General features: G+C 40.4%; 1 protein-coding gene across 1 annotated transcript in view; it reads left to right on the forward strand.

Annotated features, from left to right (window-relative positions):
• LOC138453171 (cysteine-rich venom protein-like) overlaps positions 1–13,936 on the forward strand; it is a 391,821-nt gene that overhangs the window by 59,293 nt on the left and 318,592 nt on the right. The window contains exon 2 of the mRNA XM_069605763.1: positions 11,906–11,970. Coding sequence (XP_069461864.1) covers positions 11,906–11,970 — 65 coding nt within the window. The remainder of the gene's footprint in view (positions 1–11,905; positions 11,971–13,936) is intronic.

The raw sequence follows: 13,936 nt of genomic DNA on the forward strand, positions 1-13,936 counted from the left end.
GCAACCCTGTGTATATATCTATAAAGCTGTTGAAGAAAATTACTTTTAAAAATAGAAGCATACTTATGCTATGTCATGTTAAATGTATATATTGTTGAATCTGCAAATTGAAATCTGGGTGAGTTTCATAGGAGATTGCTTGTTAGGTGCTTATACAATATGATAATACTGTTTCAAAGTGCCCACAGTGCAGGGAGGGAGCAAGGAAGGGAAAACAACATTAAAAACACAATATTTAAGAGTAGAGTTGGGGAAAAGGTAGATGGGATGATCCTAATATGCCTTGTGAGTATTCAGAACGTGCAGGTGCAGGAAGGAAGAGGGAAGAGGGGGTAAGTGCTGGGAAGTCCGAGCTCATGGGATAGCCACAGATGAAGTGCTAGGAATGTTGAGTATTATATCGACTGGGGCCGTGGAAGGTGTAAGTGCGAACCTCCAAGGTGGAGGGTGTGAAAATGCAAGTGCTGTGGATAAACAGGAGCTGGGCAGAATTGGTGTGGGAACTCAGGCACCCGAAGATGCATGAGGGTCCTGGACATCAATCGCAGCAAATGAAGTGTATGATATAATATGATAGGTTATTTATAACATGCTTAATAATACCCAGAGGTTTCTAAGCATGGACATGGGAATCAAACCTGTGTTGCTCTGTGTTGTCTTGCTTCCAAGGCAAGCACGTTGCCCCTGAGCTATCCTCCCGAGCCAAAGTGAAGTTGAGACATCTGAAGTGTTGAACTGAGGTGGCAGCATTACATGAAGAGTTTTAGGATGTGATCAGTTGATAGATGTGACTGAAAGTAGCCAATAAAGGAGTGGTACAAACATAAATGTAAAACGGGTAGAAAGGCTGTCCGATGCCATTGTGTACACAAACACGCACATGCCACCCGGGTCTTTTAAGGATGCCCTGGATGGAAAGAGGACTGCAGAGACTGCAGACAGTCGTGAACATCTGCGTAGATCATGGGATTAGTCAATGAGATTTTGGGGTTGTGAAGAAGGAGTTGAAGTGCACAGGAGAACAGGGTAGCTGTTGTTTTCTGTCTTGTGTGAAGGAAGGATGGCTATGGCTATGAAAAATCAGAGTGTGGGGAATGTGAGAGATTCATGGATACAGTTGTTTAAGGTTTATTCACTGCACCTTGGATTACAAGAAGGGGATGTCATGGTATGGAGTTTGTGGATCAATTTGGGTGGCATTATTATCGTTGTGTGAGAATATGGTTTGGTTTCAACATCTAGACATCATTATAGGACATTGTGGAGGAAAGAGTTTGGGGTATGTGACTAGAATATCCTTGCAGTTTGCCATGAAGGATAGGTTTAAACGGCCAGCTTTGAAGATTATTTTTCATGGATAACTCAAAGGCAAATCTAAATGTGGAAAGGTTCCAACTTGTTTTCTCCACAAATTAAAAAAGCGAGGCAGAAGGTGAATAATGCTGTATGTGCTTGTTAACAGGATGTAGGAATGACATCTTTCCACAATGACAATATAAGGGTTGATGGAGAGAACATTTATTTTCGAAAAGAGGAAGTACATTTAACAGATGTTGGAAATTAGATTGTTCTTTCCATTGTTCAGATTGCACTAAAAATATTTTTGGGGGAAAAAATGAAAATGGAACACACAAAAAAAGTTTAGAACTGTTTTTGTAAAAGTCTAAATCAAATAAGTACAGTACAGCATGTGTTTGTGTAGTACATAAAAACAAAACAATGGTTCTTTTAAGAGCCAACATTATATAACGAAAAAGGTAAATTGAGTTTAAATCCCGCCTTTAGTTCTCCGGGAAGTCCTCAGACAGTAAAATTGTCCATGGAATATATGACTGATAAAAAGGGGGTGAAGCATTTTTTGATGGTAGTGTAATACTATCGCTCCCAGTGAATGCAAGGATTTAATTAAAAACTCTCTCCATTGTCCCTCCTGGTACAAAGAAGTCCTCCGTATGTACGAGTGTCCTGCCGTACATACGGAGGACTTCTTTGTACCAGGAGGGATTCATCCCTGTGAACTTCAGCACCTTTATGCATTATGCAGTGACTTATGAGCTATCTATATAGCCTGGATTCGATAAAGGCAGCTCTGCCGAAACACGTGTCATCCACAAAGGCTCTAACATCACAAAAATAAAAGGAATTGATTAATCATCACTACTTGCCATTCCATTATTTTTCGGCGCACTATCAAGGGATAGCTCAACACAACCATTATATAATGTACTTGATGTGCATTGGGTTTTAGCCCATCACTGCCACTGACTGTTTCTCATGTGATGTTGTTATTGCCATGGAATTAGTATTTGTAACTATGAACGTTTCATCTCACTCCTCCCACGCCCTAATTGTCATTGTGTAGTGCAATCAACCACTGTTTATCCAAGAAAATACAATTGGGGGCATGTTGCCACTTGGTTATATTTTATTTAGATACAAACATGGAAAGCAATTAGTAAATTAGTGTGCCATTTAGAAAGATTATATAATTCTGTATTCCCTCCATATTAACAAATACTGTCTGTGACAAAGCATGAAATGTCTGCTTCTCACACACAAGTGGAAGTGCTTTGGATGAAGATATTCCCAATGTTTGGTTGGCTTGAAAATAGAAAAACATCTACCTTAGAATTCAAAGGAAACGGCCCCCTCCTCAAAAAACATTTTATTTATAGTAATCCCTTATTGTTCCCATAATTCCCATAAGAAATATTTCCTTACATTTCTCTCTTGAAATCCTCCCGAAGAGGAACCACTTCCTGAACCTATGAACAATTTATTTGTTTCCAGTTTTGAAAACAAAATAACGTATTTCCATTGCATTTTACAACAAAAATGACAAACGTTTGTAGGGTCAATAATACAGGTTGGCAAAACATATTTAATTTCTTATGTGTACATTCACCATTCCTTTCATGTGAGTCCACTTCCACTTTGTTTCAGGGTAAAGATGCTGGACCATCTGGCTAAACGAAATAAACCCAGACATTTGGAAGATAACATTAAGTTTAAAGGTAGACACAAAATCAAATATCTCACTATTCGGTGCAAAGAGTCAACTTCACACTATTTGGTTCATCGCTCATCTATCACCACTTACACCACTATTTAAACAACCCATCCCGTACTAAAAATGTTCAATCTCCCTTGCCTGGTTTTCCTGTTGGGATTAAGTTCAGAAGCTACTGGGATCTCTATGGGTTTCTATAAAGATTTTCCATTTCCTTTCATGAACCTCTAAGTTTTGTGGTGTGCAGCAGTCTAACTAGAAAGCCATTCAATTAGCCATTTGTTTAAGTTGTTTAGTTCAATCTCGTGTTCAATGTTTCATGGTCAAGTTAATGAAAGAGGTGGCTTTTATGATTCTCAAATATCATTATTGTTTAATTTGCTGTCATTTTCATATGTAACCTACAATATGAATCAAAGTCTCCCCTATATCGTTTCTGTTGAACTGCCAGGCCATGTTATAGTTCTTTTGCATCTGCCAGTTGAGAGCTTCCTCCATATCCATTCCCAAGAGTGTAGTGCTCCAATTGGAGATAAATGACACGGGGTCCTCCCCTTCAACCATGATTGCCAGCTGTCAAAATCCGTTTCTAGGGTTTCTCCCCTTACATTAATGTGCTCAACCTTGTATCCATGCTCTGCACCATACTTTCAGTTGCAGACAACTGTTTAAATATAGTTTACACTTAACAACCTTTCATGTAATTTGTATCGTGTATTTGATAAGTTACTAATAATACTATGCGGTTGGATGCAACATGATAAACTGGAGATCATATCTTAGAGGCAGCTGAACCGAGTTCTAGAAGAGATACCAGGTGCTATCCTACAGGCAGATAACACATCTACACTAGACAATGACAGAACAAGTACATAGGTTAACATTTTTCATTTTTATTTTTCAATGTGTTTTTGCCAATTCATCTAAACGTTCTCTACATGTTACATTATAATTCAGTACACATATACAATATAAAAACAGGTTTTAAAAATTAAAACTGACTAACTGACATGTAAGCTTATCGCAGTCACTTAATCAGCGTAATCAACCTCTCCATTCCAAAAAAGCAAAGCATCAATGGTAGCTTTAAGGTAACCCCCACTCACTGGTTGTTCCCAGAAAGAGATCTATTGAGATTACACGTTGTACCTCGAGAAAGGGAGTATACAGATCTCAACTTGTGTTTGGTGACGCACAATACATCATTAATTGGTGCAGTTTCAATTACTTGTATTGGTCTATATGAATAACAAATCCTTTCACATGATTGTATTCTGATACAATACAATCATGTGAAAGGATTAACGGTTTACGATTACAACATATTCAAGTGCGTGCACATATAGATTCTTCTCCTGTAAATTCTTACCATCCAGGTTGCTTCTAATATTCCCCTTGTGTTTGTTTATGCTGTTTCTTTTTTTGTTTCTTTACATGTTTATTTTGGTTAATAGCAGATGTTATATTATGTTTCTCAAGCACATTTACTTCTTTTTCAATTACAACATTATAATTTCCCTCATTTATCAGCCTACAACCACGAATTGAGCCATCAGGGGAAGCTGTGTGACCGAACTTCAAATCCCGGATAATCTCCTTAGTTTCCACCACTAGGTATTCATCCCACAATATTGCTTGCTTTTTAAAATGCATAAATGGCCCTCAATTTAATTTCCAAGGTCAATCACAGAGTCATTCAAAGTAAATGAACTCCCCCTGAACCTTGGAAATGTATTAGCCCACTTCATAATACGAGTAGTAGCCATGGCAATGACTAATGGAGCAGAGCTGGAGACAAGCTGAGTTTTTCTTGTCAACCTCTCTCCGATCCCTGGGCCAAGACAGGGATCAGAATGAGATTGAAACAACATATGCAGTGCACTCCTGCAAGGATCTGGCAGACTCAGAGGAGATCTTCTCCACTTTCAATTTGGGTCAAGAACGATATGCTATTTTTTAAGACGATAATGTTTGTGTGTTCTGAGTGCGCCTGCGTTTGTGTCTATGTCTGTGTCTGTTTGTATATGATGGCCAGATAGGATGCTAAGCAAGCGGAATGAACCTGTGCAAATATGGGGGATCAGGAGGGTTGGCGAATAATGTTTGTGATTTCAAGTGAGAGCGTTTGTGTTCCCCATGATCAGAGGAGTCAGCAGTATGGGCCTGCGGAGACGGAAGATGAGGGACACTGAACTGGCATGACATTAAAGACAAAGCCTAGGTGACTATGGCTGGTTAATAAGCGCAGACAGGTTTTCTTATAGCAGCATGGCTTCTTTGTACTGGTACTTTGGGCAAAGCCAACATTATTAGTATTGTTCCGTGAAAAAAATGGCCTACATAGATTCATCCAGTGTGTATGTGTATTCTCACAGTGCCATTTTATTTGTTACTGGAATTACAGTAAAAGCCAACGTGATGAATGATTTTATGTGGACATACATTTCTACATTGGTGCAGCCGATATGGACATGTTTTTTTGACTGTGACATACCAATTTTATTAACATTATAAAGCCAAAATTCAGTGTTCTTATGTGGGGATACTGGTCTTGGTATAGTGGGCTTAACCACAGTGTAGACATGCTTTCTGCATGGCATTAGGAGCAAAGCCATTTGAGCAATCTTATGTCGGAGACTTTCATGAACAAAACCAGCATGGACACATCTTACTTGCTACGGCATGGTAATATTAGTGGCATTAGGAGCAAAGCCTAAGTGGTTGTACATGGGAATACTTGCACATATGGGCACCGCTAGCATGAACGTGTTTACTTACACTGGCAGAATACTGCCATATATTGTGTGCAAAGTTTAGTAACATAGCAGGGACTGGATGTGATTTTTTCCTGTTACAAAACCAATTGTAAATTGTAAGCTTTTCCCAACTTGTTCACAAAGGGCCAGACAAATGACATTCATAGTAACAAAATGTGTGTCCGATCAGGCTGGGTTCTCACTGCAAGAGTGGTGTTACTTTATAAACACTTTCTATGCACAACTATATTGTACGGATTGAAAGCGTTGTGTATGAAAGATCTGAAATGGCTAGATGGATTGGAATCTCGCTTCTGGAATGTAGTTTTGGGGTTATCCAGTTCTACCCTGATTGAATATGTCCGACTTGAGCTTGGGCTAACGTCGCTGACATTGAAGGCAAAAAACGACCCCTGTTAATAAACCTCGGTAAGAGCTACAACTTGTGCCAGCAGGCCAAAGATTCCTACCCACAGTCAAAATTATTCCAGGAATTATGTACGATGATTGACTGGATACCTGATTTTGACAGAAGCTCTGGGTTTTTTGTAAATTAAAATGGGAGCTTACCCGCTGAGTGGTGAAATGGGCTTGGTATGGCAATGTTTACCATCTTGCTGCGCTTAAGATTCATGCAAAACTGGCAAATGTGGTACATCGGTTTATGAAGCCGGAGCGTTAGTTGCTGCTATGCCCAGATCCTGCGGCACATCATTTCCGACTAAGGCTACGGATAAACCAGTTGTCGGTGTAATCTGTATGGGGCACGCAACTGAACTTCATGCCAGAAGCCAGATACTGTAGAATGTGCAAGGTTGCAACCAACTTAGATACCGCCAAACATGTCCTCACTGAAGGGTCACTTTATATGGTTATGCTAGGCCCATTTGACCACGATTACAATTCCATAAAATCTACAGATTTGTGGAATTCTGTTTAAATTCCGAGTCCATGTCAGTCTTATTGGCACTATTTAAGGTATGGAGAAGGAATGAGAAATACCTCAAAATGAACGAGCTAGGGTAGGAATCTACAAATTATGCAATCGTATGTCGAGTAATGCATTTTGTAGGGTTTTATTTTGGGGTGAGTTGTATGAATGTGCCTAATTGGTCGATTGATTGAGTGATTTGTAAGATAATTGCTTGAAGTATATATTTGCGTTATTAAAAGTGTATTTTACTCTTTTACTTATGAATGTAAGGTTTGATTGTAAAGGTTCTTGCAAGAATGATGTTCAATAAAGTTATTATTATTATACAAAGTGTGTCCTAAAATGTTGGATTTTAATCAATTATTGAAAAGGTTTGTCATGCGACGCCCTGAACCACTCCTATTGGGTTCTGGCTATGTTTAGTTGCTTATACCAATTCCTGGAAAATATGTATGCCCCTCCAATGAGGAAATTCATCAGCAGCACGTAATGCTGGTGCCCCCTCATGACTCTCCTTCCACCACTCATAGTTGCACTTGCCCCTGCTCCTGAACCACACATGAAACAAGAACCAGCTTATCTGTGCCTTGGCATTTATGATTTTAATACAGTAATACATTTCACTCACTTCCAAACTTGAGGCTGTCTGAAAAATGGGTTGGTCTGTGTGCATATCAATTTGTATTGTCATTAATATATTACCCAGGTGCACTGTGTGCTTAGAGGATTTCATTAACATTTTCTCGCACAGATATATAAGCGAGGTGAGTATGTCATTTAGGGCAGTCAAGAGCTGTGAATTTCACCTGTAATCTTGGAATTACAATTATAATCTCAGGAACCAGAAGTGTGGATTGAGAACCAAGGTTGGAATGTCAGAATGTCAGATTGCGCAGAAATCCTCCAAGGAAGGCCTCCTGATCTATCCAAAGTCTCATTTTGTGTGTAATTTTATAAATGACCAATAGTAGCTATAATAATATAATTGCTTCAATTTGTATCGACCTCTGAGTCCCATTTGTGTTGTTAAAGCTATTACATCAGATGGAATTTCTAATGATAACGATCAAGTAGACCTTGCATTCATACTTTGAATTTGGAACCTAAACATTTCATTTACTTAGTTGCTTTCTTTTTTTTTATTTTTTATTTTATTTCATTTAGTTTATACAAACTTTTTGAAACATTTTCCCTTCTATACACATTTACAAAAGGCAGAGATTTCGCAAACAGCCCTATTGGCCCAAGTTAGTACAGTTTGTTCCATTCATCACATAGAAAAATGTGGAGAACAGACTAAATAGAAAAGCTATTCACGGTGGAGTAAAGTCCAATCCACGTTGGTCACAGCTACTGTACGCTCATCAGTTGATGTTGTTTCAGTTAGTCTCTCAGGTTGCTGTTTCGACATCTCTGCCCCTTTGTAGTTTCCGATTCCTGAGGTAATATCTCTCAGTTTTCCATTGATAACAAGATTTCCAATTTTTGTAGGAAATTTGTCAGGCCAAAAACGTCTTTCTGTAGTGGATTTGCAAATTTCAACCAAAGCTCTTCTCCTGATAGGGTTGCGTATTGGTTAATTACTTTGCTCAGATGCACAGTTCTCAGATCTGTTAGTCCAGGGCAATATAACGTGAGATGTTTTAATGTTTCAGAGTGGTCATTACAGAATCGACAGCTCTCTGTCACATCAAGCTTCCGATATCTCAGGGCTAAACTTGATCTTGTGTCAAACAAGTTTAACCTAAATTTTAGAAGCATCCTTCTGTGTCTGGCACTAGCTGTTTTTACCACATATTGCAGCTGTTTTTTTTTTATCCTTTGCTTCAGTAGCCGCATCTCTCATCAGTGTGTGGCGATTTCTGTCGTCCACTGTTGCACACCAATCTCGTACCCATAACTTTTTTTTCACATAGTTTGGGTTAGTTTTTAATGTTTCCGAGTTAGTGCCTATTTCAGCAAGATAGCTTTGGCATGCATCAATCCATTTTTTCAGTACAGATTCCTGGTTTCCTTCCATTGCGTCTCGTAATATTATAAATTGAGGTGTACATTTGTCAATAATTATTTTCCTGTAGATCGACAGCGTGTTCCACAAGACTCATGCATTTATGGATATTAGATTTAGTTCATACCGTAGACATGCGCTTGGAATGCCGCTTTGTAGTTGAAGGATACGCCTCCAGTATTGATTTTCTAGTTGTCCCCATAGATTCGGGGCAACTCCTAAAGCGCATTCTGCTCCATAAATCAATGTGGGACTGCTTTTTGATTGTAGTGGGCTAAAACAGGTAGCAAGGAAAACTTCCCATATCTTTTGTGTATTATCAATCCTTGACATGCTAGTTGTTTGCATTTTTGCTTTGCATTTCCGGCCCACGGGGCGTCATTTATGTTGCTGTTGATCCACATTCCCAGGTATTTGACCTTTTTGACGCAATTCAATTTTTCGTTGTTCAGTTTCCAGGTCAAATTGTTTCTTTTGACTTGTTTGTTATTTCGTGTAAGATCTTGTAGGATTATGACTTCCGATTTTGCAGGATTCATTTCCAATTTATTTTTCTCCACATATTCTTCCAGACTCTTTAGCTTTCTTGCCAGTCCAATAGGTGTTAAATCGAGCAGTGCAATATCATCTGCATAAAGCAACTAGTTTACGCTTGTTCCATCAATTCTCGGTGGATTGGAGTTTACTGCTTCAATGGATTCTCCGATATCGGACAGGTACAGGCCGAATAAAGTCGCTGCCAAAACCGTTGCTTTCTGAGACGTATAAATCACAGTGACTCTTTTGGTAGAATGACACTTGGGATTAGTGCTACTAATGTCATAGCAGGTTACATTCATAAAGGTTCCAAAGACAGAAGAAGAGGAATATTTTGTTTTTTTTGAAAACTGTATAATGAGGGGCATGTAGATTCTCTGGCAGCTTGGCTGAATAGAATCACCAATTAGATGAGTATTGCCAATCAAGCATTGAGAGTTAATCACTTCACTTCTTCCTCGACCCCTGACAGTACAGCTTCCAAACCCTTTGAGGATCTGAATCATTCATTATCTCCATCTGGGATGACCTCAAAAGAACCACAAACTAGGAAGGCTGTCCCACACTTTTCCTCCTCAACCTTTCTGCAGCCATTGACACTACCGGCCGCTGCACCTTCACGGACAGACTCCACTCGCTCAGAATCAGGAATACGGAATTGAAGTGGATATCTTCCATCCTCACCAACCAATTGCAAATTATAAATCTACACCCTTTCTCCTCAAACCCACAACCTGTTACCAACAGAGTACCAAAGGATGCCTCCCTATCTCCCTGCTCTTCAACCTCCACCTGAGCCCCCTCCATGCCTTATATGCTAACATGGCCTAACCTGCTAAAACTATGTAGATGACACCCAGTTCATCTTCAAGATCCCTAAGACCTCTTCAACCCCCACACCACCTGACCTCACCTCATGCCTCACAGAAATCGCCCACTGGATGACGGCTAACTACGACCTCCTCAACCCCATGAAAAACAAAATCATGATCTGCAGAAGTACTGCCCTCTTCCCCCACACCATTCTGTGGCTGTCCTCTCTAAGCCCTCATCCCACTACATCCAACTCAGTAAAGAACCTGGGATGTACCATGGTTGCAGATCTGATACTCTAACACCCAACTTTGTGTTAAATCATACTATCTACACATTGATATACTCTTCCCCGACCTCTACAACCCTCACAGAGTCACAGCAATCACACCTTTTGTTCTCTCTGCCTAGACTAATCTTACTCCCTATACCTGGGTGCCCCTGCATCTCAACTCAGAAAACTCCAAAGGGTCCAAACAATGGAGCTAGGCTCCTCCTATCCCTTGGCCCTAGAGAACACATCACACCCAGCACATCACACCCACTGTGCTCTGCACAAGAAAAGCCCAGAATACCTACAGCATAAATTCACCACATACAAACCCAACATAAACCTGGGATCAGGCACTGCACTCAACCCTGTCATCCCTTCCATCAAATCACAAGACTAGGGGACTAGGGGATCCCCCTTTTCCAATCCAAGAGCCTAAAATATGGAATGTGAGTCCCCCTAGCATCGGCCACTTAGAGGATCACCTTGCTTTCCGGAAGAGTCTCAAGTCCCGGCCTTTGCCACCTGCATCATGACAAACCCATTCCGCCCCTTAGGTTAATTTAACTTCCTGTCAGGCTGGCGCATCAATCAGTCCCTCAAAGAATGTACTGAGTGATGCAGAGAAAGGACTCCAGCAGACCAGAGTTCAGAATATGTGCCACATCAATGAAACAAGAAACCAGCCAGGACTCAAGAGTACACATCACACTCCATTTTGATGGAAGATAGCCGTAGCCAAGGCCACCCCCTGCAATCATCCATTACTTGAAAAGACATCACACAATACCTCTGCCATAAAAATGCAGCTAAGTCCCATGACCAAAATTCGTTCTAGCTGGACACATAATCAGTCTCCTGAACTTGCTTCTCCCCCGACAACCTAACAGCACCCACCACAAGCCAGCTCGACATGTGTCATTAGCAGGGACTTTGCCACCCCTAACTACCTTTGTATTTGCTAAAATGCACACATACATTCTAAAGTCCTCTGAAAAATCTCCCATCCCATGGACTTCGGTCATCCCAGTCCATTTACTTACAGTGATTTGAGGCCATACAAAGGGGAATAGGTACTATACTAATGCCACATTACATTACATTAAATTACTATATTAGTGAACGTCCTCATGATAGAACGGATTAAATGGCTGCACAATCAAGTCAGTAATAGCAATATGGAAGGTACTCAAATTAAATTGACTTTTGGTAGATCCAGCATCAGATGCTTCAGAGCCTCCTCTGACAACTAGTCGCAGGTGAGTGGTTGATGGCATACCAGCGACAAACTAAGGGAGTTCTAGCACAACCAGTGCAATAATATAGCTGCAATGTACCTGCATGGTGTTAAAAATATTGCACTTATGTTATGGATTGAATTTTAAAAAGAAACGGTACAATTTCATTTTAGTTTTGTGTCTATGTTGGAATATTACATGTTTTTATGTACTTGTATCAAAATGATGTTGTCAATGGGAGGCTAAATCAGAATATATATTTTAAAAACAATTGATCTTACCATGTTCCTTATTCCCTTCAAAGAAATTCAAACTAATTGCATTGTTTTCTTTTTCAGCATTAGACATGCTGACCCTGGTGACTCTGCTTTCAATTATCACATTTCAACAATGCGCTGGACAGGTAAGGAAACCCATATTTAACATATGAACAAATTGACGATAAATAAGAATGCAGACAAATTCAGGAAATTTTGAGGATTAGTGTAGTTACCAAATCCCCCAAAAACATAACTGTTAACATAAAGTAGGTAAGTAAACATCAAATAAGCAAACTTTTTTTTTTGATGAGTTCGTATATCCAAGGAAGGTAGTTGAGCTAATTTAAATTCACCTCTCTATGCCACCATTTTTGTCCACTCCCTGCCCTCTAAGCTGTGGAGTTCTGCAGGGTTCATCCTTGTCCCCGATCCTTTTCAACATTTATATCTGGGCACTTGTCTGTCTCATCCACTCCTTCAGCGTCAGGTGTTATTCGTATGCCGACGACACTCAGATCATGATACGTTTAGATCTGGAACAGGCTGAGATGGCGTTGTGCCTAGAAGATGCCTGTCAGCCGTCAGTAAGTGGATGAATGACAACTGGCTCAAGTTGAACGGAGACAAGACAGAGGTGTTGGTAGTAGGGTGCCCCCCTGATCCTTTACTTTGGGTGTCTTCTTTCTGGCCTGTCTCCTTTAGTAATCTGCCCATTCCTACTGGAAAGGTGAAAAACATAGGTATAACTCTCTCGGCATCTCTCTCTATGGAGGTTGCACCCCCTATATTATCACACCTAGACTACTGTAACTCTCTCTATCTGGCTCAACCAAGGATGCTGATACACAGATTACAGCAACTACAAAATCTGGCGGCAAGGACGGCCAGAGGCACCCCGTATCGAGCTCATATCTCTCCCATTCTACGTTCCCTTCTCTGGCTACCTGTGAGGCAATGTATCAGGTTTAAAGCCATGTGCATTGTTCACCGGGCTGTGCACAATTTGGGAGCAGAGTTTTTGCAAGTTAAATTTACATGCTTTGTCCCGACTCGCCAGCTCCGCTCTGCCACGGTGGACCTACTCGTTGTACCACTCTACCGTCGAGTACGCATAGGAGGCAGGGCCTTTTCTGTAGCTGCAGCAATTGCATGGAATGAACTTCCACTGTATATAAAACAACTACCCAATTATCTTGCCTTCAGGAAGGTGATAAAAACTCATCTCTTTAAATAGGACCTTCCTATTTCTATTCCTCTCCTCCTGTCATCTCATTGCATGGTCTCCCTCTGAGCGCCAAGATGCCCTTGGGTGAAGGTTTTCGCTATAGAAAACATATTAACATAACATAACATAACCTCAGGATATGATAAAAAGACAGTGGAGTCCTGTATTGGTGGACTTCAATTATTTCTTTGAGTAAGATGGTTATGGAGCTCATTATTCCTCGGTAGACACTGGCCACACCTTGGGCTTACGTTAAACTTGCATGAACATCCTTTGTCAAACAGACTATTCCTAGTGGGGACATGTAACTCCCAGATTCTGAAAGCGAATTCACAGTGGCTGAATTCTCTTAGTGGATCTTTTTAGTAACTTGTGTGAAAATGCAGCTTTCATATCTCAAGACTCTAAAATGTGACATGGTCATATAGGTTGGCTATAGTGCCTTGTGATTTGAAAGAACTTCCATTGAAATCTATTTGGAATGTTGGCTAGTAAGATCAGGAAGAATCACAAATTCACAGGTATTATTTTTTACCAGAATATCTGGATGGAAGTCTTCTTGGCATATTTCAGTTCTTCTATTCCACCTGGAACAGGGCCCTAAAAAACATAGCATTTGGCTAAAGTTTCCTTTGCCGGTTCATAATTTGGAAGGCAGCGAGCGAGTTTCCACTATGGCACACTGTCTCAGATTCTGGAAACTGTAGCAATTTCTTGATGTAACAAAATCTCCACGCTTCTAAAAAATATCTGAACTTTGGTAAGGGTGCACACCCTCCCCCTATTGCCCTCTACCCCAAAAAGTGACCTGTTTCCCTTTTTGGGTCACTCTCAAAACGTTGGAAACCAGCAACATTTTGCAGGCGCCTTTTGGGGGTCTGCTG

The sequence above is a fragment of the Ambystoma mexicanum genome, chromosome 4p, assembly GCF_040938575.1.
Source record: "Ambystoma mexicanum isolate Mex_15411 chromosome 4p, UKY_AmexF1_1, whole genome shotgun sequence".
Taxonomy (NCBI): domain Eukaryota; kingdom Metazoa; phylum Chordata; class Amphibia; order Caudata; family Ambystomatidae; genus Ambystoma; species Ambystoma mexicanum.